Source organism: Cucurbita pepo, chromosome 14 (assembly GCF_057944985.1).
Source record: "Cucurbita pepo subsp. pepo isolate OVF chromosome 14, ASM5794498v1, whole genome shotgun sequence".
NCBI lineage: Eukaryota > Viridiplantae > Streptophyta > Magnoliopsida > Cucurbitales > Cucurbitaceae > Cucurbita > Cucurbita pepo.
In genome coordinates this window covers 12,339,779-12,362,385 of record NC_141811.1, presented here as the reverse complement: position 1 = coordinate 12,362,385, position 22,607 = coordinate 12,339,779, and the positions used below count along the sequence as shown (strand labels likewise).

The 22,607-nt window shown below is 35.1% G+C and overlaps 3 protein-coding genes across 11 annotated transcripts; 2 read left to right on the top strand and 1 right to left on the bottom strand.

Annotated features, from left to right (window-relative positions):
• Window positions 1-3,213: 3,213 nt before the first annotated feature.
• On the bottom strand, window positions 3,214-6,464 carry LOC111810681 (Ribosomal L28 family). Of its 2 annotated transcripts, XR_015411634.1 has the most exons (4): window positions 6,301-6,464; window positions 5,357-5,797; window positions 3,389-3,952; window positions 3,214-3,324 (listed from the first exon to the last, which is right to left on the bottom strand). XR_015411634.1 is itself a non-coding variant. In XM_023697426.2 (3 exons), exons 2-3 carry the CDS (start codon window positions 5,551-5,553, stop codon window positions 3,487-3,489), a joined length of 663 nt encoding a protein of 220 aa, XP_023553194.1. In that variant the 5' UTR covers window positions 5,554-5,797; window positions 6,301-6,464; the 3' UTR covers window positions 3,291-3,486. The 2 variants fall into 2 exon arrangements, 1 of the variants encoding a protein (XP_023553194.1); XM_023697426.2 differs by having other exon boundaries at window positions 3,291-3,952.
• Window positions 6,465-7,815: 1,351 nt separating this feature from the next.
• LOC111810597 (ATP-dependent Clp protease proteolytic subunit 4, chloroplastic) lies at window positions 7,816-11,892 on the top strand. The gene is made up of 2 exons (XM_023697327.2): window positions 7,816-8,312; window positions 11,145-11,892. The coding sequence occupies exons 1-2, from the start codon at window positions 7,912-7,914 to the stop codon at window positions 11,626-11,628; spliced, it is 885 nt and encodes a 294-aa protein (XP_023553095.1). The 5' UTR covers window positions 7,816-7,911; the 3' UTR covers window positions 11,629-11,892.
• A 2,620-nt stretch (window positions 11,893-14,512) lies between these two features.
• Window positions 14,513-21,471, top strand: LOC111809813 (protein CYCLOPS). Of its 8 annotated transcripts, none has more exons than XM_023696248.2 (12): window positions 14,513-14,723; window positions 14,814-14,860; window positions 16,998-17,050; window positions 17,334-17,471; window positions 17,663-17,711; window positions 17,789-17,841; window positions 18,206-18,882; window positions 19,429-19,472; window positions 19,581-19,626; window positions 20,380-20,428; window positions 20,595-20,723; window positions 20,947-21,471. In XM_023696248.2, the coding sequence occupies exons 1-12, from the start codon at window positions 14,654-14,656 to the stop codon at window positions 21,068-21,070; spliced, it is 1,479 nt and encodes a 492-aa protein (XP_023552016.2). In that variant the 5' UTR covers window positions 14,513-14,653; the 3' UTR covers window positions 21,071-21,471. The 8 variants fall into 8 exon arrangements, with proteins under 8 accessions (XP_023552016.2, XP_023552015.2, XP_023552011.2 ...); XM_023696247.2 differs by having other exon boundaries at window positions 14,808-14,860; XM_023696243.2 differs by having other exon boundaries at window positions 14,513-14,860; window positions 20,947-21,066; window positions 21,160-21,471.
• Window positions 21,472-22,607: the final 1,136 nt, after the last annotated feature.

Sequence of the window (22,607 nt, the reverse complement as noted above, 5' to 3'; positions counted from 1 at the left end):
AGAGCTATTAATACAATAGTACCTCAATTTCAAAGAAATTTGTCTTTCTAGCATCAATTGACGGCGGAAATTGTCGATGAAAATCTGCGCTCGCTGATCGACATCGTCTTCACAGCTTCCATTCCTCGAACTCTCACCACGCTCGAGCTTTCTCACAGAGCATTTCTCAAAGATGCTTTCGTCTCCCAAGATACTCCTCAGCCCTGCCGTCTGACCGTCGGAATCGAATGACCGCATCCGCCGGGAAGGCGGCCGGCAAACGTGACAGAAGCGGACGAAGGCAGTGAGTTTCGTCAATGCCTTCTTCATGCGGAGCACCATTGGCGTTGCGTTCTCTGCCATTTTCCCCTTTTCCATCGACTGTGAAATGAAATGTTTGAAGTTTGTGTAACGAAAATGAAGCGGAAGACACGAAGAGCAAAAACGAAGGATGAAGAATTTATAGGGAGTCCATCCACAATTATAATAATTTAAAAATTATTGGAGGTTATCCAATCAGATCTTGACACGTAGTGACCACCAAAATTCTTAGATAAAACATAAATTAATTACACAATTAAACATTTCTGTGGGTCCCACTCGAAATTTTAATTATCAACTAAAAGAATTTAATAATTAAAAAATAAATTACAATTTTAATTATCAACTTTCCCATTTGTTAAAATTCACACTATCATTAAAATTATTTTTTTAAAAAAATTAAATAGAATAAATTATTAAACACAAAACTTCATAAATTTATTATACACAAAATTAAAAATTAAAATATAAATAAATAAAAAAATCTCAAGACTTTGAATAGACTTATTAAATATAAAATTTAAAATAAAGGGATATAACTTAATTTGGAGGTAAATTATATAAAAATAAATTAAAATTAAAAATTTAACAATTTCCTAGTAGTCGAGAAAATGGGGGCGTATTTGATGGGATCACAGAGCTGTGACGATTGCTGGTCACAGCCGTGGTATACGAAATGCGCCATAAACGTGTTTGTTTTTTATTGGACGAAAAAAAAAAGTCTATTATAAATAATTTAAACGTAATATTTTTAGAAATTTTATTTTGTTTTTTTTTCAATGAATTACTCCTTTTAACAGTCACTAAATTAAAATAATTATGTAATATTATGTAAATTTAAAAGAATATTTTTAACGGAGTTACGAGAAAGAACAAAAAGACAACACCATAGATCTATTACTTGGGTCGGGTTTGAATCATAGGTGGTCCCATTTATTATGACTTTGAATTTCATAAGTAGACAACGAATATTACAATTTTACCCTTTATTTAAATTTTTAGAGAGATAAAAATAAAATAAATTTTAAAGGAAAAATAATTCAAGACACAAATTTCAAAATTTTAAAAATTAAAATTAAAAGGTAATTTACCGATTAAATACAAAATTAAAAATTCTACCAATTTTTAATACTTAAAAAATAGCTAAATTAAATAAAGATAAAATAATTTATTTATTTTATTTTATTAAATCACATTTATTGAGAAAAAATGGAAGGTGGGAAATTACAATTACTTTTAAAATAAATTAAAATTAAATTAAAAAAAATATCGACCTTCAAAGTAGAATGGAATTTCTTAGAAGTTAACAAAATGGGGGCATATTGATAGGATGACCGCGCTGTGACGATTTCGGATCACAGCCGTGGTTTCCGTCGTAGTAAACGTGTGAGACGAGAGGCTAAGCTTGTTGTCCAAGTTATTACAAATATTTTAATTTCCAAAATAAAATAAAATAAATATTAGTATTTCCGACAGAAATTGTGTTACGTTTGGTTACCAAATGTTGGAGATTTGAAATTAAAAAATTATACATATTTTCAACTATGATTAATTAATCTGAATATAAGTAAATTAAAAAAAAAATTATAATTTTATTCCAACAAAGATAATACTAATTCTACATTTTAAATTAAATAAAGTAAATTAATCAAAAAAATATTTTTAGAAAATTAATTCTAAATTTTTACTTTTAACTTAGTTGATTAATCTAATCCACCCTTTGCTTGCTTTTGGTCCAAAGATGAAATTTACTGATTTTCGCAATAATAGTTTGTTCTAACTTATCCTATTTTTATAGTGCGATGGTTGGCGGTTCACGGACTAGCTGTACCTATCGTTTCTTTTTTAGGGTCTATATCAGCAATGCAGTTCATCCAACGATAAACCTAATCTGAATTATAGAGCTATGACACAATCAAATCCGAACGAACAAAATGTTGAATTGAATCGTACCGGTCTTTACTAGGTTATTACTCATTTTTGTACTTGCTGTTTTATTTTCCAATTATTTGTTCAATTAAATAAAAGAAAATACTAAATAATAGTACGAATTATCTTATCTCATTCGGAAGGATATCATCTCATAATTATCTATGACGGTTTCTGTCTCTAGCACGACCACTTGATGAAATGGGGAGGGAAGTGAGACAAATGACTGAGACTATTGGAAGGATTCCTCTTTGGATAATAAGTTCTGTAACTGGCACGATTTAGGGTATTCCTGTGATCGATTTAGTTGGTATTTTCTTTTATGGTTTATATTCTGGATTGTATTCACTAATTTTCGCAATAATAGTCTGTATGACCACTTAATGAAACGGGGAGGGAAGTGGGACAATATGACCCCTTAATGAAATGGAGAGGGAAGTGGGACAAATGACCGAGACTACTTAAAGGATTCCTGTGTGGAGAATAGGTACTGGCATTCCTGTGATCGATTTAGGGTATTCCTGTGATCGATTTAGTCGGTATTTTCTTTTATGGTTCATATTCTGGATTGTATTCACCTATTTTCGCAATAATAGTATGTTCCACAATAGAATTAACAATTAACAGTCTGTTCCACACCAGAATTATAACAATTAACAGACTATTCCACACCAGAATAACAACATTATTTCTGTTCCAAAGCAAAATTAACAATTAACCGCATTTTATATGTTTGGTATCTACTTACTTTTGAGGGACATTTAAACCTTTATTTTAAAAAATAAAACAAATAATTCCCTCTATTCGATATCAAGAATAAAAAATAATTAAAAAAAAAAAAAAAAAAAAAAAAAAAAAAAAGGGGGAGGACTCTGTTAGTTGGAGGGATAGTCTTCAATCTTGAAAATAATAAAAATAAATAGGCAACACGATCCTGTAGGGGGGATCAGAAGCCTTCACCGTCCACATCTTCGGGTGATAGGGTAGTACAAAACATGAGACGATCTTAAATGTTTGGAGAAGAAAGTAAATACATAGCTAAAAGAAGAGAGTCATAAAAGTTGAAAACAAAAATGGGGAAATCATATATTAAGCCTAATCTTATTGAACAAAAAAAAAAACAATTCTCATTTCTATCTGAATACATTTAACATTAAACCAAATACAAATAAGCTACAAAGGATTTCAGTGAAAAGGTAGGAACGAGTCAAGGCTTGAAGAACTCAGAAGTTGGAAAAAAAGTCGTCCTATAATTAATTAGGCGTTGGATACCCATTGCTGTGGACCATCACCACCATGGGAGCCTCCTTCGGAACCTGCAACTTCCTCGCTAGATTCAGCACGGTCTGCTTGTCCCTCTTCGATCTGATCATGTTGGGTCGAACTACCATACATCCGTCTTCTCGCCTCCTTTCGTGCTGCCCTCTCGGATAATTTCAGGTCTCTAAAGCCCTGTTCAAATTTAGCTTCGTCCTCCGGTGAGAAGAAAACGACCTCCATCTGCCCGAGTTCTTCGTACAGCTTCTCGATTTTTGCCTTCCAAAACAGCCCAATTTCAGTGTCCATTTTGTGGTATGGAGTTTTCAGCAGATACTCATCAATTCCACCGGCCTTGTCGATGCATCGAAGGGCATGAGTGGTGACTTTAACTCGAATATGGCGGTCTAGAATATAACTGAAAAGTCGCTTCCCTTGGACATTTGGTTTCCAGTTCCTTCTTGACCTATAAGCACCAGCACATTACGGCTAATACTCCAAAATTGAAAATTGATAGCATGACAAAATAATCGTAAATAATCGTAAAACGCACCGAACCCTTATATGACATAAGGCCGAAACAAAGGAAGAAAGCGAAATTATTATATTGTGCTCTCGAATTTCTGAATACAAGAGCAAGAGAGGCATACCCTTGACATGTAAATATAAGGCTACAAACATAAAGCAAAAACCAATAACGTTCACACACAGAAGGAAACACAACTATAAGTTCATTTTCTCTTCCCAAATTCTAATGGATCATTTGGGTTCACAGGTTCTGTATTTGGGGGCACAAGTTTAGGAAGCTTGGGTTGAAATAGTGAGCGATGGAGGGGTTGAATAGTAGGATGTTGTTCGAGCCGGTTGGTTTCTCTAATTGAACTTGGGTTGTCAAACAGAGGGTCGGGGCTGTTGGGCTTAGGAAGCGAGGCACACGCTGAAGCCCGACTTTACGCCCCCAATCACCCTATCTTAGGGTTCTTCCACATGTTCATAGATTGACAAAAGGAGTGGGGCATGAAAACCTCAGAGCAAAGCAATTACAAGATCTCCACTTGATTCTAACTACAAGTCGTAATCAAGTAGTGTGGTTAAGAATTTTAGCAGAACAATTGATTCATATGCTAACCCCGCATCCAAAATCCAAACACTCATCAAGAAGGCAGCAACAAACAGATAAGAAAAAATCAGAAGCATGAACACAAAGACGTAAAGAATTTTTGAAATAGTAACAGAGAAATCCCAAAGAGGACAATATCTGCTAGCGGTGGGCTTAGACTATTACAAATGGTATCAGAGCCAGACACCGGGTGATGTGTCAGTGAAGACGCTGACCTCCAAGGGGGTGGATTATGAGATCCCACATTGGTTGGAGAGGGGAACGAAACATAAGGGTGTGGAAACCTCTCCCTAGTAGACACGTTTTAAAACCTTGAGAGGAAGCCCAACAGGGAAATCTCAAAGAGGACAATATCTGTTAGCGGTGGGCTTAGGCTATTACAAATGGTATCAGAGCCAGACACTGGGCGGTGTGTCACACTGACCTCCAAGGAGGTGGATTGTGAGATCCTACATTGGTTGGAGAGGGGGATGAAACATTTCTTACAAGAGTGTGGAAACTTCTCCATAGTAAATGCATTTTAAAACCTTGAGGGGAAGCCCAATAGGGAAATCTCAAAGAGGACAATATCGGCTAGTGGCAGGCTTGGGCTTAACATGATATCCTTTAACCGTTAAGCTATGCTCATACTGGGAAAGGGACTAATGGTTTCGAACCACGGAATTCGGCAAATCAATAAAATGCATCCAAATTCAGAGAGAATCGACCATAGATTTTGAAAAAAATAAAGGAAAGAAAAGAGGTTCATACTTGTTGCCACCATCTTCACTGATACGGTTACCGAATTGGATGTGACGGCCAGCAAAAATACCGCGCTTAGCCCTATTCATCACTATTTTGGAGTCTGGAATACATTTCTTCAATGAATCCTTCACTCCAGGCGCAAGATTGTTTTCTCCAACCTTCTTCAATATCTTCTTCATCATTTCCTTTCCTCTAAAGGCCATTTTCGACTCTCTCTTGTAGAATCAGCTGTGACCCAAAAATACTACAAACAATAGGAACAGAAGTAGAATGATCTGCGAAAATGAGTTTGAATTACTGCCAACAAGCTTCTACAGACAGAAGATCAAGCTCGATGAAATTCCAAACGGTACAGGTTGGGGACTGTATTTTGTGCAGCAGGACTTGCGTAAGAATAGAGTTTTCATAAGCAATTTGTGTTGTTACAGTCCGTTGCTCTGTTATCACCTAGGAAGCAGCACAAAATCCATCAGAAAAAAAAACCTTCGCCGGAGAAAGAAAAATCCATCACAGAAAAGGAAAAGGTGAGAAATATTCAATCTAATCAGTCGGAAATCGGAAAATGACGCCATTCACCTTAGTTATCACTTATTATTATCTACACCTTAATCACCGGCTAGTTATAGAAACAGCATCACATCGGCCAAATGATCCAAATTCCAAATTGCAAATCACACACAAATCAAGAAAAACGGATAAAATTCCACAGAACACAAACAAGACAGAAATGAATCAAAACCAAGGATCCATTTCCGTTTCGACGAATCGCAATAAAAAAAAAAAAAAAAAAGTAAATTCCGGTTAGAAGAAGCAAGTATCGAGAAAGTGCCGAAGTAAAATTGATCGGAATTTCAGATATGGCACATTAACCTTGTTTGGAACACCCTAATTTGGAAGAATAAATATTTAAGAAAAAAAAAACCAACAACAAAGCAAGTAACGCTGATTACTCGGTGAGGCGAAAGACTGTGAAACGGAGGGAGCGGCGGTGAGATCGCCGGGAGGCTGAGACTGCAACGTGCGGCGGCAGCAGTTGAGATGGCGTCAGGCAGAAGAGGTGAGCGGCGTGGGGAGAGTCGAGATACAGTGGCTAGTAATGGGAAGGAAAGGCGTGGCGGTAAATTAGGGTTTAGAAAAAAAAAAAGAAAAAAAAAAAGAAAAAAAAAAGGATGTTTTAGAAAATAATAATAATTATAAATTATAAAATAATTTTTGTTTTATAATTTATAATATATATTTTTTAATACAACAAATTTAAGCGAATAATTCGAACCTTATGTTAGTTTAATTATATTATATATTTTTTAATTTAACAAAAAATAAATTAATATAAAATACTATATTAATTCGTTTTTTAATATAATTTTACAATTTTAAATTTTAAATTCAAAATTCATATTAAAAATTTTTATTAAATTTTTTTTTTACTATTTAGATCATAAGAAAATAATAAAAAACACATTCACTTGTATTTACTAGCTTGGTAGTTGTAGTTTGTAGATGAAGTTATGTTTGGATTATCTTTTTTGAAAGGCATGTAATATTCATGTTTGAGAATCATTATTGAATACAAATAAAACCTTTTGTGTTTTCTTCGTAATTTTTTTGATGTTATTCTTTTTCAAACCTGGCTGAGTGAGTCGTCTTGGAATCTAAGAGTGACTGTTATAGATTCCAAGTTCGATCTAAGAGTCATTCATCTTCTAACCAGCTCTTGGTTGGAATCAATTCGTTAAATTAGCTTTTGTGAACGTTTGTAAGGATTCTATAAGGACCTTTAGCTTCGTAAAATCCAACATTGTTGGAGCTTATCATCTTCATGGATTAAAAATAAATAAAAATAATTCTCTAAATTCAAATAATAGATTTAAAATTCCAAAACAAAGGTAAAAACACTCAAATATTGAAAATAATATATCAATAGCTATTTTAAAAGTATTTCTATATATATATATATATATATATATATATTTTGTTAGGATCGCTCCGATCTAGATGAACACAAAGAATAGAAGAGAAAAAATGCAAGGAGAATATTTAACCTTACGGTATGTGTGTACGGTAAGAGAGAATATAGAGAACAGAGAAAATACATTTTCAAAGCTCTGCATATATATGGTTAAGTTTACTGTATATAGTTTTACTAGATTTAACCTTACTGTACATAGCTATTTACCATATATAGCTTTAGTATAACCGTTGACCAAGCTATAAACGAGTAATAGATTCAATAACCTAATACATATATATATATATATATATATAATAATAAAAATTAAAATGGTAAAAATATCAAGAAAATATGGGAGAGTAATAGTAATAATAATAATTTAATTTTTGTGAAAAAGAAAATCTATTAATATTTATATTTTATAGATAAAATTGAGTTAAGAATTTGGGGCACAAGTGCAATTTTGATAAATGCATGGGTGGGTTATTAAAATTGCGAAATTTCCCCAAATTTTTGTATTTCTGTATTTCTCACCCAACCAAATCCCCAAACCCATCGTCTATCAGCTTCTTCCTGGTTTCAGAGCTGAAGCAGGCAGTGCTGCAAATCCATGGAGCTTCTTTCACGCTGTTCTACTCTGATTCCTCATGCCTCCTCTCTCGGCCTTCTCAATTCTCATGGAAAACCGTCAAATTTCCATCCAAAGCTCAAATCCAGTGTTTCTTTTCCTTCGGCTTCATCGGTTCTCAAAACAACCGCTCGTAAGCCCTCGAGAACCCTAGCTCCGTCCTGTTCTGTTCATATGACGGGTCCACAAACGCCGGATGCCGCTCAGAGAGGCGCCGAGACTGACGCCATGGGACTGCTTCTCAGGGAGAGGATTGTCTTCTTGGGGAACAGCATCGATGATTTTGTGGCGGATGCTATTATCAGTCAGCTTTTGCTCTTGGATGCTCAGGACTCTACTAAAGATATCAGACTTTTCATTAATTCCTCTGGCGGCTCTCTCAGGTATTCACGAGGTGATTTTTTGTGCATAATGTAGTTGGTGAAGTATGGAGTATGAAATTCGAGCTCATTTCTGTTCTTTCCAAACGATTTAGGTAATTTGATTTCTAGGAATATGCGATTTATGCCTAACTTTCATATGCTTTCCTTACCGCGCCGAATGCAAGAGTTAGCCTACGTTACTTGATCTCTGCCTCTCGCAATTTCTATATAGTTTTATTCATCTGCATCACAAGAAGTTAGCCTACGAATGGGATCATTCATTCCGGTGATGAGTCGGGTCACTGAAAATTTAGGACTCGTTGTAGATCAATGAAATTGGAATGGAAAATTATTTTTAATATATAGCGATACTCATGTTATGCACCTGCTATCAATAGAAATGCTTATGAACTATGAAAGTTATATAAACATCCAACATTGAAATTGTTTGTACATAAAAAAAACTTTAAATTAGAAAGAACCGTGCAAGAGTGTTAGTCTACCTTGTTACGTGGAACTTTGCTGGTCCTCTTATTTCTTTGGGTGGCTTGAGAATTTGAAATGTAAGGACTAGAAACACCGCCATCCTCTCAAAGTGGATGCTTGCTTGAAGAGAGTCCCCTTAGAAGAGACTTAATCGAGTAAATATGTGATTGGCAATCTTCGTGATACTTAGGTTCTAGAGTTGACATTGATAAAATATGAGGTTCCTTTGATCAGTGTCCTTTTAAAGAATGGCAATGGTCGGAGGACATTAATGAAAGATGCCAATCTCCAGCTGAATAGTAAAGAAGGCTGGTTAGATAAACCCTTTTTTCTTTGGTTTGGAAGGAGAACTCTCAGTTCTTCCTTTGGGATATGACTTACAAGAGCCTAAACACTTGTGATTGGATTCAAAAGATGATCCCTTCCATGGCTTTATCTCCTTCGCTTACCCTGCATATCTAATGAAGGAATCCTGGACCATCTTTTTATTCAATTAACAACATGTTGCACAAAGGTTTACATGTGATTCTGTGATGAACCCCCCACCGTTCTGGATAGGAATCAATTTCACGGACTAAATGAAATGATACAAATAGGTAAACCCATCCGAAAAGGAACCATATTTTTGGACAACGATTCTCAATATATTCGGATGACATCTCACATTTACTAGGGAGGTAAAGGATATATTGGATATGGCCTTAACATACTCCCTTTCAAGAATGCAAAAGTCCTACTATGGAAAAATCTCATCATAGCTTTCTTTTGGAATTGTGGAAAGAAAGAAATCAGAGAATATTTGCAGAAAAGACACATACTTACAAAACTTTTCGACAATGTTGTTTACCAAGCTATATCTTGGTGTAAACTGTCTAATATTTTTACTTCCTATAGTTATACCTCCCTCATTGCAAATTGGGAAGGTCTTTTGTAAACACCATGGATATTACATCCCTTTTGTAAATTTCAATCATCAATGAAATTGTCTCTTATAAGAAAAAAAAAATCTAAAAAAATCTATAGAAAAAGAAAATGAACCATATTTTTACACCAATAAGGAGCTATGAAACAATAGGCTTTTAGGACTTCGAGTGGAGAGTTTCTTTGTCTTGAAAATCTTCGAGTCCAATTCATTCCAAATCTTCCAAATAACTGGCCTCACAATGAATGACCAAATGATATTCTCTGTCGACTTGATGGATGATCTGAGCCAATCAAGAACCCCATTTTATAAGGACCGATTTCCTAAATCAGTACTCCTTTGAGATAGGCGCTAAAACTCCTCCTAAGTGAGTAAGCATGTTGGCCAAACCAAGAATTGAATGTTTCTTTCTGAACTGCACTGGTGACATGTTGCCTCTTTGAGATTCTTTCTTCTTTGGAGAAGGGATATGCCTATTGGGCGACCACTGAGGAATTTAATGTGTTTGTGTCTATGTCTAGAGACAAGTGTACTCATCTACTCTATGTTTCTACATGAATGGGAAGATCGGCAAACCGTGGAAACATTTTTGTATACATGGTTTGCATGGCCTATATGTACATTAGGAAATCTTCTAGAGTAATTTAGTTTAGAATTCTGTGGCTTATGAATGACCTTTTCATGATCCTCTCTTTGCATCTTTGATGTGCAACTACTTTCTAATGGTAAATCTATCTTTGCTCGTGAGAGGCGTGCGCAGAAGAAATTATGTGCTCTGCCTAGCCCATTTGTCCGAAAAGGTTATGCTTAATAAATTCCACATCTATTAATCCTCATTTTGATTAACGAACACACCTTTCTAACCTTGTCATAATCCAAACCCAGTCTCCCAGTTGTGTACCGAACAGATTCCTTTTCAGCCTAACGTTCCCCAAGTTCGGTCTTCTTTCAAGCAATCAAACCAGTAATCTTCCTAGATTGAGATCCTAAGCCCATTCCCCATCGTATAAAGCAAACCCTTTTCGGACGAACCTGTACATTAGCAAGAACAGGCCAGGGGCAGAAGGAAGACTAGATTACGTGGTTTCATTTGTTTTATGAGTTCCAGGACTTCAAATTTTAGAAGTAGGAGTGTCATATAATCATATTTTTTAGTACATAAATTCTTGTCATTATTTATTTGGAGCTGGAAATATCGATTATTAGGCGTTTTTACTATATATGTTTGTTTTTCCCTCTTCTGTCTTGGAAATTTAGGTTAGGAGGACGTTCGACTTTCAATGTTAGGAGGACGTTCGACTTTCAATGAGTGGCTCCTGATCTCATCCATTTTCGCATTATATTCATAATCATTCTGAAAGTCGATAGTCATAGTTAATATTTGGTGTTTGGTTGCATTACACTACCCTTGCCTGATTTCCTTCTATTAATGTCGTTTTCATTAGTGCAACCATGGCTATCTACGATGTCGTACAGCTCGTGAGGGCCGATGTCTCTACTATTGCACTAGGCATTGCAGCCTCAACAGCTTCCATAATCCTCGGCGGTGGCACTAAAGGAAAGCGTCTCGCAATGCCTAATGCACGTATTATGGTTCATCAACCTCTTGGAGGGGCGAGTGGGCAAGCAATAGACGTGGAAATTCAAGCACGCGAAATCATGCATAACAAGAACAACATTACAAGAATCATCTCCGAGTTCACTGGCCATCCATTCGAAAAGGTCCAAAAAGATATCGATAGGGATCGTTATATGTCCCCCATAGAGGCTGTAGAATATGGATTGATCGATGGAGTGATCGACAAGGACAGCATTATACCTCTCGTGCCAGTACCGGAACGAGTGAAGGCAAGTTTAAATTATATAGAAATTAGTAAAGATCCCAAAAAATTCTTGTCACCAGATGTCCCCGACGACGAGATATACTAGTTTCAAGCGTTTCAATGTACCGTTTTCTAGGCTTTCGATTTATATATGATTCACTTGTAGAATCTTATGTGTGAGCAAAGTCATGGTAAGCGGAAACCAGAAATATGCTGGAACTTGCTGAGCTCATCACCTTCGTCTCTACTTACCAGAAGTTAAAAAGGTATTTTGGGAATTTGGACTCTTTTTCTATCTATGACATTATCAAATTAGCATTCTTGAGAAAGGAAAACTTGGCATTGAATCATATTTTGTATTGGCAGTGTATATTTGTTGATTGATTCATGAATATCGTCATTTTTTTAATCGTCATTCGGAGATACGGTGATTTAATCCTCTGATCTCTTGATCGAAGAAATATGTCTTGACCAATTTAATTTTGTTTTACTTTGTAGCAACCGAAGCCTACCGTTGGTAAATATTGTCCGTTTTGGCTCGTTACGTATCTCTGTCAGCCTCACGGTTATAAAATACGTCTACTAGGGAGAGGTTTTCACACCCTTATAAGGAATGTTTCGTTCCTCTCTCCGACCAATGTGGGATCTCACAATCCGCCCTCCTTGGGAGCCCAGCGTCTTTGTTGGCACACTGTTCGGTGTCTGACTTTGGATATCATTTTTAACCGTCTAAGCCCGTTAGCAAATATTATCCACTTGGACTTGTTATGAATGATAGAAAAAATTTCGGATCAAAACCTACTTCCCTTCGGTCTCTTTACTTATACTTCGGCGAAGGGGAGGACGAAATTATTCGAACCTTTGTTTTTTAGTTAGGTTTAAGTCTTACGAGAATAATATTCTACGACGAGCAATTTATTCATTTTCAAACGAACCCATTTACCATCTATTATTTGATTGACTAATCCTTTATATTGCAATGACCGAAGATCAAATGTTTTGGCAATTCCTGAAGCGGGATGAATCAAGATAATTTTGAATTAGTGCTCTCGATTTTTTTTCATCCTTTGTTGTAATAACATCTCGAGGTTTGCAAACGATAACTTGCTATATCCACTATACGACAAACACGTTTTAAAATCGTGAGGCTAATGACCGTACGTAACGAGCCAAATCAGATAATATCTGCAAGCAGTAGGGTTTGCTAGCATTAAAATCCTTACCTTTTGGCTCAGAAACTTTAGTTTGACTATTCCATCGATTCAAACCCTCGAGTGATTCCCGACCTTATTACATAAACTCACTCTAAATTGAAACAAAACTTTTTTTTCAAATTAATTTGAATTATAAACATACCTATAAATTTATAATATCAAATTGATTACTTCACCACTCTTCTCATCTCCATTTCTGACTATTTATTATAAAATAAAAAGAAAAAATATAAAATTTACAATTTATTTGAACGGTTATAAATTATTGAAAATCTTGGGACAATTTAATAATGAAATAAATTGAAATTTATTATTTATTTTCAAACAATTAATTTAATAGAAGTCAATAATTGTACAATATTGAACGTCTCATTCCAAATAAAAGGACAAATTTGATCTTTTACAAATTATTAATATTTTACGTGGGAGGGAGTTGTTTAATCAATCACGTCAACATTTTTTATTTCAATAATGACGAAACAGACCCTTTCTTTTATATATATATATATATATATATATATATATATATATATCAAATTATATTGAAAATTAATTTAATTTTTAACATTAAATTATTTGTATTTATTTAGTTTCTAAGTTTTTATTAAATATTAAAAAAAAAGTTAAATTTTCAATAATGTAAATAATGACTCAAAATTATACTTTCATATTTTATTTAATTTTTTTTTAAATAAAATACAATTAATAAACTAAATTGAAAGTCTAACGTTTTATTCTATATAAAATTAAATTTTAGATTGAATATATTAATTAATTTTCTATTTATATATATATATATATATATATATATATATATATATATATATATTTAGTTCGGAGACGGGAGCGGGAGGAAAATATGACATAGATGAGCATTTTTCCTGTGAGAATGAAATTTGACATCAGATACGTGAAACTATGATTTATTTGTTATCTTCAACCAATACGTGAGAGTATGTTTCTGTCACTAACACCAAAACGTGTTATACCTATCGTCAACAAATAATATGATACGTGAGTAAAAAAGAAGTACATAAATGAATCGAGACCACGTCCAAATTAGAGTAATTAGGAGGGTAGGATGACATAATGAGCATTTTTTCACGGGGTGAATGAAATTTGACTATTTTCTCACGTTAAAGCTGTAAAACCCCTTGTTACCATCAACGAACATGTGAAAATACGTTTTTTTTTTTTCCTTAATTTCAAACCCGTTGTACATCTCTCGTACTCACCTTCTTTTCTCGATTCATTCTCGTCGAGAACGAGAGGATGAGACACGGGAGAAGAATAACATGACACCCAAGTAAATGAAGGTATATAATGAACCGAGACCACATCCAAACGAGAATAATTAGGAGGGCAGGATGACATAATGAGCAATTTTTCACGGGTGAATGAAATTTGACATGTTTTCTCACGTTAAAGCTGTAAAACCCCTTGTTACCATCAACGAACATGTGAAAATACGTTTTTTTTTTCCTTAATTTCAAACCCGTTGTACATCTCTCGTACTCACCTTCTTTTCTCGATTCATTCTCGTCGAGAACGAGAGGATGAGACACGGGAGAAGAATAACATGACACCCAAGTAAATGAAGATATATAAATAAACCGAGACCACGTCCAAATAAGAGTAATTTTGATGTTAATATAAATATTATTAATTAATTTTTAAAAATGTTTTATGTTATTAAAAATTCTGTACAATTATTTTTTTTATAATATTATTATTGAATAAATATTTTAATTTAACAGAAGTTATTCAAAACTTGCCGCCATGCTTCAGCTCAAGAAACTGTTCACTTTAGGGAAACGAAGAACAAGATTTCCTTCATCCGGAGGAGCAACAAAGCGATGTTGAAAATTTCTGTAAAGAATTCATTAACAATGGAACAGACGAAGCCTCAATCAATGGATGGATGTGAAGAATCCGAACGAGAAACCGCGTAATTCGCTCGTTGATCGAACAGGTCGGCTTCTTTCAGGTCAGAAACTCGAAAGGCCTTCTCTACTGCAGCATACGCTAAATCATGAAAGCGCCATTTCAGCGGCTTCATATTTGATTGTAGAGACAGTTGCTATTGGTCATTTTCATGTCGCCGTCACGATCTGGCTCTATCTCGTAAGTATTTTTTAATTTATTCATTTTACTTTTAGGTTATTTTATTGTATTGATTGAATAAGTCCTCTTTGCTTGTTTGATTGAGGACTTAAATATTGGACATACCTTTTCAATTACAACGACGTCCAATAGGGAAGAAATTGCTTCTTATAATCTATGTAAAACGACAGATTATGACATGGGAATCTCCAACAAAACCTAATATTAATGGATGCTTCAAATCTTTTGAAATCACATCTATGTGCCTACTATTTGCTGGGGAATTTTGAATGAGCAATAATATATCCCCCTGCAGCATCCTGAAATACACACATTTTGATTACGTCTGTTGTTAGTTCTAAAAAGTTATTACCGGCCTAGCTGCTTGTGATATTGCTTGGACGGTGTTTTGGGGTTTCGTTGTCAACTCTCAAATCATATGAAGTCAATGGTTGTGGTTTGACAGTATTGGGGTAGTTCATATGTCCTTATCACTATTGTGGTGATATATTTAATCATAATTTTTGGTTGAACAAATGCTCCCTTTCGGGTTTGTGATATTCTTATATAGTTATTAGTGCCCACCGGCTTGAAGGGCTTCCATTTATTCTTCTGGGTAGAAAGAGTTCAAACATCTTGAGTAGAATGATTATTTCTTACTATATGTGCAAGAATTCGACAGAAGTTCTGGGGTTCTGAAAAGATCAAACAGAGTAGGCTGCTCAATTTGAGGTTTTTATTTTTATTTTTATTTTTATTTTGTTGAATTTGGGAATTTCAAAGGATAGCCTGAGCATATGATCCTTTTTAAAACCTGCATTTATTTGTAGAATTTAGGCCTCTTCTTGTCTAGAAAAGATCCAAACATTGGAGTACATATTATCATAAAAATGGAGGGAAGGGGTGTATCAGAATTATATAGAAATGCAAGTGAGGAGCTATTTCTTAAATCTTGGGGGGAAAACTCAATCGGAATGTCAACACCAACCATGGAGATGATGGGATTTAAGAATCTTTCTCAGAGCTTCCGTACAGATAGTGAGGAACTTTTCAAAAGCTGGCTAACAAATGGAGAGGCAAGCAGCTCTATTATCTATTTGGCTTTGTTTACTTGTCGTTGAAAATAAAGATAAAACTTTAATCTGTTCAAGAATTGCTGAAACTGTTTTGTAGTTTGCCCTGTTCACACTTTTAAACAAAGTTGCAAAGAAAATCAACCTCATTGAAATGAGACAAATCAGTAGACTCAGATTATATGTTTTAGAATGCGTCTGCCTTGTTATGCTCTATGCTAATTGCTTGTCTACTTCTTGGATTTTATCTGATATGACTGATATATCAATCTTTCTCTGTTTTTGCTCATCATGCACACATTTAGAGTGACACTTTAGTAAGTTGCACTTTCTCCATATGTTTATGGTGTTCAGTGTTCACCAGTGTTTTGATGACAAGATTCATGGAGGATCCTGAAAATGCAAGAGTTTGCTGCAATAACGTGACTGTAAACCTGCCTTGAGAAATCTATGAAACCCTACAGCTATAAATGTTTCTTACTAGAAAAGAATTTAGTTATTGAGACTCATTTCTAATCCTGATACAATAGTGGCAGAAGTGTGGGTTGAGGCAACTGATGCTTGGCACTTGAGTCTTCGTCGTAACCTTAATGAGTTGGAAACAATTGAATGAACTAATGTATCACACCTCTTGTTCACTGTTAGACTAAAGACTTTTCAAGACACTTGGACTTGGCCCCTTGATCCTTCCTTGAGGTTTACTGTTAAATCTCTTGTGGAAGATCTGGTGGGTATTGCTGATCCCTTTTAAAGGACCTTTACACAAGGATTTGGGAGCTTAGTCTTGGAGCTACAAATGCAGCTGATCGGTTACAATGGCGAATGCCTTATATCACCCTGTTTCCTTCCTGGTGCATTGTGTGTGAATCTAACAATGAGTCCCCGTGCAATTTATTTATGCATTTCCCATTTTCTGCAATTGCTTGAGTAAGAAAAACATTATATGTTCAACATTGTTATATAACACAGTAACATTTCTCTATCTTTTCATTATACCTGATAGATTTATTTTCTCGACTCAAGTTAAATCATTCATATTCTGAAAACTTGTATGAATATTTTTGTTGATCTATTTCTTAATTCAGAACGTCAACAACTCATCAGGTCCGGCTTATCGCATTCGACAAGCATCAAGAAGGTTGGTATGTTAAGTTAATACACCTATAAAATGCTTATGAGGTGAATATGTCTAATGTCTTGTTTTGATTATGATCGGTTTTCCGCTTTTTAACCAAACATCAGTAGCGGTAATTAAGTTTATTTGGTTGCTTGGTAGGTTGCAAATAAGGTAAAAGCAGAAACATCTGTTTTGTTTCTAAGGACATACATATTATCAGTTCTTCCATCTTTTTATTTTGTATAATTATTCTTTATGTTATTTATTCCCTTCTTTTTTTTTTTTTTTTTTTTTTTTTTTGCAGGATTTCCTCTGAGATTGTTGACCTGTCTAGTCCTCAGTATGTGGGAAAGCATCAAAAGAGAATAAGCAATGATATTTTACGTCCACAAAGTGCCTCTGTGGCTGATGATGTCTCAGGAGTTAATCAACAAGTGTTCAGGTTTGCTCTTCAATTTTTTGAACCGCAGCTTTTATGCTATTGGTAATATTTCAATGGAATTTGCTTGTTCCCCAAAGTCTTTGAGCTTGAAAATTAGCTTACATTTTAAAAGGTGAATAGAACATGAAGGTTTTGGCATCTCTCCTTTGTTGGATGATTTATAAGTGTTTGACTTTTTGGACTTCTTCCAGGAATATTGTTGAAGGTGAAGTGCAAGGTAGTAACCTATATCTTGCTAAGGTTTGTTAATCTTCTCTTCAAAACTTAAGGCTAATAAAGCACATCACAACCTTTTAATATCTCACGTTTTTTTGCAGGCATGGTTCCATAGTTCTCAACCTATGACAAGAAGTCGATCATCCGAGCTAAGGTAATCATAGTGTGGACCAGTCTTCCACCATGATGATATTGAAATTTTTTATAAAAGAATGTTTTGCCATTTTTAATAATCTTATATGTCATCTTTTAAGAACTCGTGAAGCTAAATTTTCAGATTATTTCAAGTTTTTTCCCCTTAACATGGAACTTGCTTTCAGAATCCAAATTGAAATTGTAGAAATTTCAAATTTCTGCTGATTATTTATTGCAGCCTTCCTTCTCTAACGTCATTCACTGTTGTATTGATGAACCCAATTTATATTCCCTTCTATAGAAACTTGATTTCTATTGTAAAATGTCAATTACGTGGCTGAACTTGTCTGTTTTTCAATGCCTTGTTTATTAATGATATCTAGGAGGAGGTACGCTGCAATGCAAAGCAATCAAGGCTCATTTGGTATCCAGTCCATTTATGACTTGTCAGGGCATGCAATGAAACTAGATGTTGCATACTCGCAGGGTTTCAATGACCTTTCTACTTGTGAGGTTCCAAACCAGCCTGTAACATTTACATCCCCATCCAATTCATCGGCATCGACATTCAATGCATCTAACATGTATGATGTAGATAAAATTTCTTCAGTTGTAAACATGCTAAAGGACACAATAGAGCGGAAGAAGCTAAATAATCAGATTGATAAAGAGGCACCGGAGGATAGTTCAAACGCACATTTTTGTGCTCAAGAAACTATTGGCCACTCTAGTTTCAATAGAAGCAGTAACAATTATTTACATCAAACACCAAGCTATCTTCTGGAAGTCTCTCCTGTTCAAGTCAAGGATAATAGAATTTTGGAAACGGTTGGGCTATCAACAGATATTGATTTCAAAGCTTTTGTAAATCCTGTAAATCCCGTAAATCCCGTACAGTCAGGCAGAGTTTCTCAAGAGCCTTCTCAAAGTGAATCTTCTGCTGCAGCAGCAGTAGTTTCACCCGGGTTTGAGGCATATGATGGTCCTAGCAACTCAAATCAAACTCATAGCAACAGTGAGAGCTCAAGGAAACAAGTTGAAAATGGATCTCGATCAAAAGGTAGCCAATCTGTCCAATGATATATTTGTTGTGTTATTCTGTCGTTACTGATTTCTATTCTGACCTCGTTGGCCTTGTACATGGATGCATATCTAGTGATAATTTTAGATTTTTTCCTACCTCATTCTAGTGGTTAGGAAGGTTCTTGATTTCCCAATGGCAACATTTTTGACACCCATACAATCGTTCACGGCCTCATATGTGGTTGTCATCAGAAAACTTCTTTAATTGTAGTGGAGCTATGTATGTTTCAAATCGTAAGTAAATGGAAAATTTCCTAAACTTAGGTTACTTATGGACCCATCAATTATCTTCTCCCATTCCACGAATAAGACTGTAGAGGCCTTACAAAGTTGAGTCACTCAGTATGCTAGGATTGGCCAACACTAGTATGGCCTTCTTTCTATTCGCTTGACCACATTGTCTAGTACACTTTGGAAACACATATCCATTTGTTTCTACTATTTCAATTAACAAGTTTTTTTTTTTTTTTTTTTTTTTTTCCTTCCTTTTATGTAATTCAACTTTCATTCTATGGAACTGCAGATTTCAGAGAAAGAATAATAGACAACTTAAAAGATGATAGAAAGGTGCGCGCTTTTTCAACATGGTAGAAACCTTTCAAATTATGCTATTTTTGCTACAAGCTTATAGTCAGAATAAGCTTCTTTTGCTGTCTATTTTGGCATTTATTGCAGAGGGGAAGTCTAGTTCGTAATGGGTCCGTAACATCAGCTGTTTCAGGTAATCACTTATGTTTTAAACTACAATTTTATATTCCTATGATTTTCGTGCTTCTGGGACATCCGATAAATTTGGAATGATACAAAGAAGACTGGCCTTGTACAAGGATATATCTATGCATTTCCTGTCATATGGCTCAGGTGATGAACACATAATCACATTTTTTTTTTAAATAACCGAACTTCCATCAAGAACTTTTATTAAGAAACATGAAAGACAAAAACATACAAAAAATAAAAATAAAATAAAAAAAATACAACTCATGCTAGAGGAACCCCAACCTATAAACAGGGCTTTCGGTCCAAAAGAATAATACTTAACTGATAATTACCAAAGGACTTAGAGGCCACTGCCACGAGGAAGTATTAATCTAATATTTTTCCAAATGACGGCCCAAGACTGATCGACCCTTCTAAATATCCTGCCATTTCTTTGAAACCAAACACACCACAAGATTGTTAAAAAACAAGCTTGCCACAAGAACACAAATGAATCCTAATGAATCATTCTAAATTAATTATATTCTGCTAGGGCTGGTGTAGTCTTATATTTAGTATCAGCTAGAGATGTTCTAGTACAATCACCTTCCAGGGAACAACTTGCTTGCAGAAAACATGGATTACTTTAAGAATGATAATATGCTCAACCTTATTTCTCTAATTTTATTGTTGATTAATTTATTGGATGCTCTGAAGTTGTAATTGCTTACCAATGTAAGCAAAATACTTTTTATAACCACTAAAATTCTGGCAGTGGACAAAGGGGATCCCACAAAAAAGCGCCGGGTGGAACGATCACGAAAGTATGTAGTCTCTCTCTCAATGTGCTTAAATTATGACCGCAAAAATTCAATTCTCGCAATTGATTAGATGCAAATTTTGTTTAACACTCATCAGTTTGGGGAAAGTGACAGGCTTTTCTATTCTTGTATGGTATTTGTGTGCAAATCTAAGCTCTAAAGTGTGCAGAATGGCAGAGGCGAAGGAGAGAAATATGACACCAACTATTCCATCAGATATGCAATCAGTTCTGAAGCGGTGTGATACTCTTGAGAAGGAAGTGCGGTCACTGAAGCTCAATTTGTCCTTTATGAATAGGTAAAGCTTAATATATTATCACTGTTTAAAAAAAAAAAGCTTTATATATCATGATGACATTCCGTTTGCTGAAAGGAATGCTAACTGTTGAAATTCTCTCTGGTGGTTCTGACTTCCACAACATTTGCCAGATTCATTCTGGCTTCCATTGATCTCATCTCTTGCTTTTGATTTCTCTGAACTGTAAAGATTTTAAGGACCAAGTTCTTGATATTAAATACAGGAAGGATTCTGAGCAGACTAAGCAGATAGAGGATCTTCAGAAGCAGAATGAGGACTTGGCAGATGAAAAAGAACGCCTACTTGAAGAGATTGAAAGGATTCTCTCAGAAACTGGCGGAATGTAAGTGTTATATTGAGCTTTTATTGGACTGTGAGACCCTATACTGAAATTATGTACAGGCATAGCTATAAGCTTATATTTAAATTGTTGCAGTTAAAAAACTCGTAGTTGGACCTTGGGTTGGGTCGATCGGTCTGCCTATGGTGAGCACCGGTTGGCTCGTCCCTTCTACCGACGATGCGCTCCTGGCCTTAACTGGGCGGGTCGTGCTTCAGTGTAGGGCCCAACAGTTATGTGCATGAGTAGTTTTGGGACTTTATAACTTCTCATCTCTGTAACTCTTAGAAAGTTCACAAACAGATGGTTAATTGGTTGTTTGCTATTTGAGAGTTGAGAAATGTATGAATGTCCTGAACATTCAGTGACCATAGACAAGTACAGGCAGATTAGTGTAATTTGCTTCAATCTGTTGTGTTCAGTGTTTTCTTTTTGGCTTGTATCGGCGACAAGACAACCATTTGTTAGTCCTAGAACTTTCACAAAAGTAACAATTTAGTTCTTGAGACTTGTAAGTTTGTGAAAATTTAGTTATTGAATTTTCGGTATATAACAATTTAGTACCTATACTTATAAACCGATAAGGATGAAATCAATAGTACACAGATTCAAAGTATGAGATCTCATATTAGTTGTGGAGGAGAACGAAACCTTATTTATAAGGGTGTGAAAACCTTTTCTTAGTAGACACGTTTTAAAGACTTTAAGGGGAAGCCCGAAAGGGAAAGCTCAAAGAGGACAATATCTGCTAGCGGTGGGCTTAGGCTGTTACAAGTAGTATTAGAGCCAGACACCAGGCGATGTGCCAGCGAAGAGGCTGAGCCTTGAAAGGGGTGGACACGAGGTAGTGTGTCAACAAGGACGATGAGTCCAAAGGGGTGCGGATTGGGGGTCCCACATTGATTGGAGAAGGGAATGAGTGTCAGTGAGGACGCTAGACCCTAAGGAGGGTGGATTGTGAGATCCTACATCGGTTGGGAAGGAGAATGAAACATTCTTTATAAGGGTGCGAAAACCTCTCCTTAGTATACGTGTTTTAAAAACCTTGAGAGGAAGCTTAAAAGAGAAGCTCAGGACAATATCTGCTAGCGGTGGGCTTGAGCTGTTGCACAAACCGCAAACCGTGTTTTAAAAACCTTGAGAGGAAGCTTAAAAGAGAAAATCCAGAACAATATCTTCTAGCGGTAGACTTGAGCTGTTGCCAAAAGTATTTTTTAAACATAACTCAACGTACTCTGTAGTTTATTTTCACCTTTACTACCCATGTTTCTGCATACAATAAACTAAATCGTAATGTCTTATAACTACTATTCAGTATTATCAAATCATCTAATTAAAAGAAACGTGCATCTTATCGGTATAGGTAATAACTATCCATTTTTTAAGTATTTCTAACCATAATCTTATATCCTATTGCTAATTTTTATTCCGATTTGATCTCGATTCATTCATGTTTCTCTCATTTATTCAGATGTTACCCATAATCTACAGATAAAACATGTCATCATGATTATATAATAAGAACTAGGACTTAATCTAAGTTA

Excerpts from the sequence above, each read along its gene's own strand:
- LOC111810681 (XM_023697426.2), bottom strand. The coding sequence starts at position 5,553 with ATGGCCTTTAGAGGAAAGGAAATGATGAAGAAGATATTGAAGAAGGTT. Across the intron at positions 3,953-5,356 it reads AGTGAAGATGGTGGCAACAA|GTCAAGAAGGAACTGGAAAC; the intron begins GTATGAACCTCT and ends TGGTGCTTATAG.
- LOC111810597 (XM_023697327.2), top strand. The coding sequence starts at position 7,912 with ATGGAGCTTCTTTCACGCTGTTCTACTCTGATTCCTCATGCCTCCTCT. Across the intron at positions 8,313-11,144 it reads TCCTCTGGCGGCTCTCTCAG|TGCAACCATGGCTATCTACG; the intron begins GTATTCACGAGG and ends CGTTTTCATTAG.
- LOC111809813 (XM_023696243.2), top strand. The coding sequence starts at position 14,654 with ATGGATGTGAAGAATCCGAACGAGAAACCGCGTAATTCGCTCGTTGAT. Across the intron at positions 19,473-19,580 it reads ACTTAAAAGATGATAGAAAG|AGGGGAAGTCTAGTTCGTAA; the intron begins GTGCGCGCTTTT and ends CATTTATTGCAG. Across the intron at positions 20,724-20,946 it reads AATTTGTCCTTTATGAATAG|GAAGGATTCTGAGCAGACTA; the intron begins GTAAAGCTTAAT and ends TATTAAATACAG.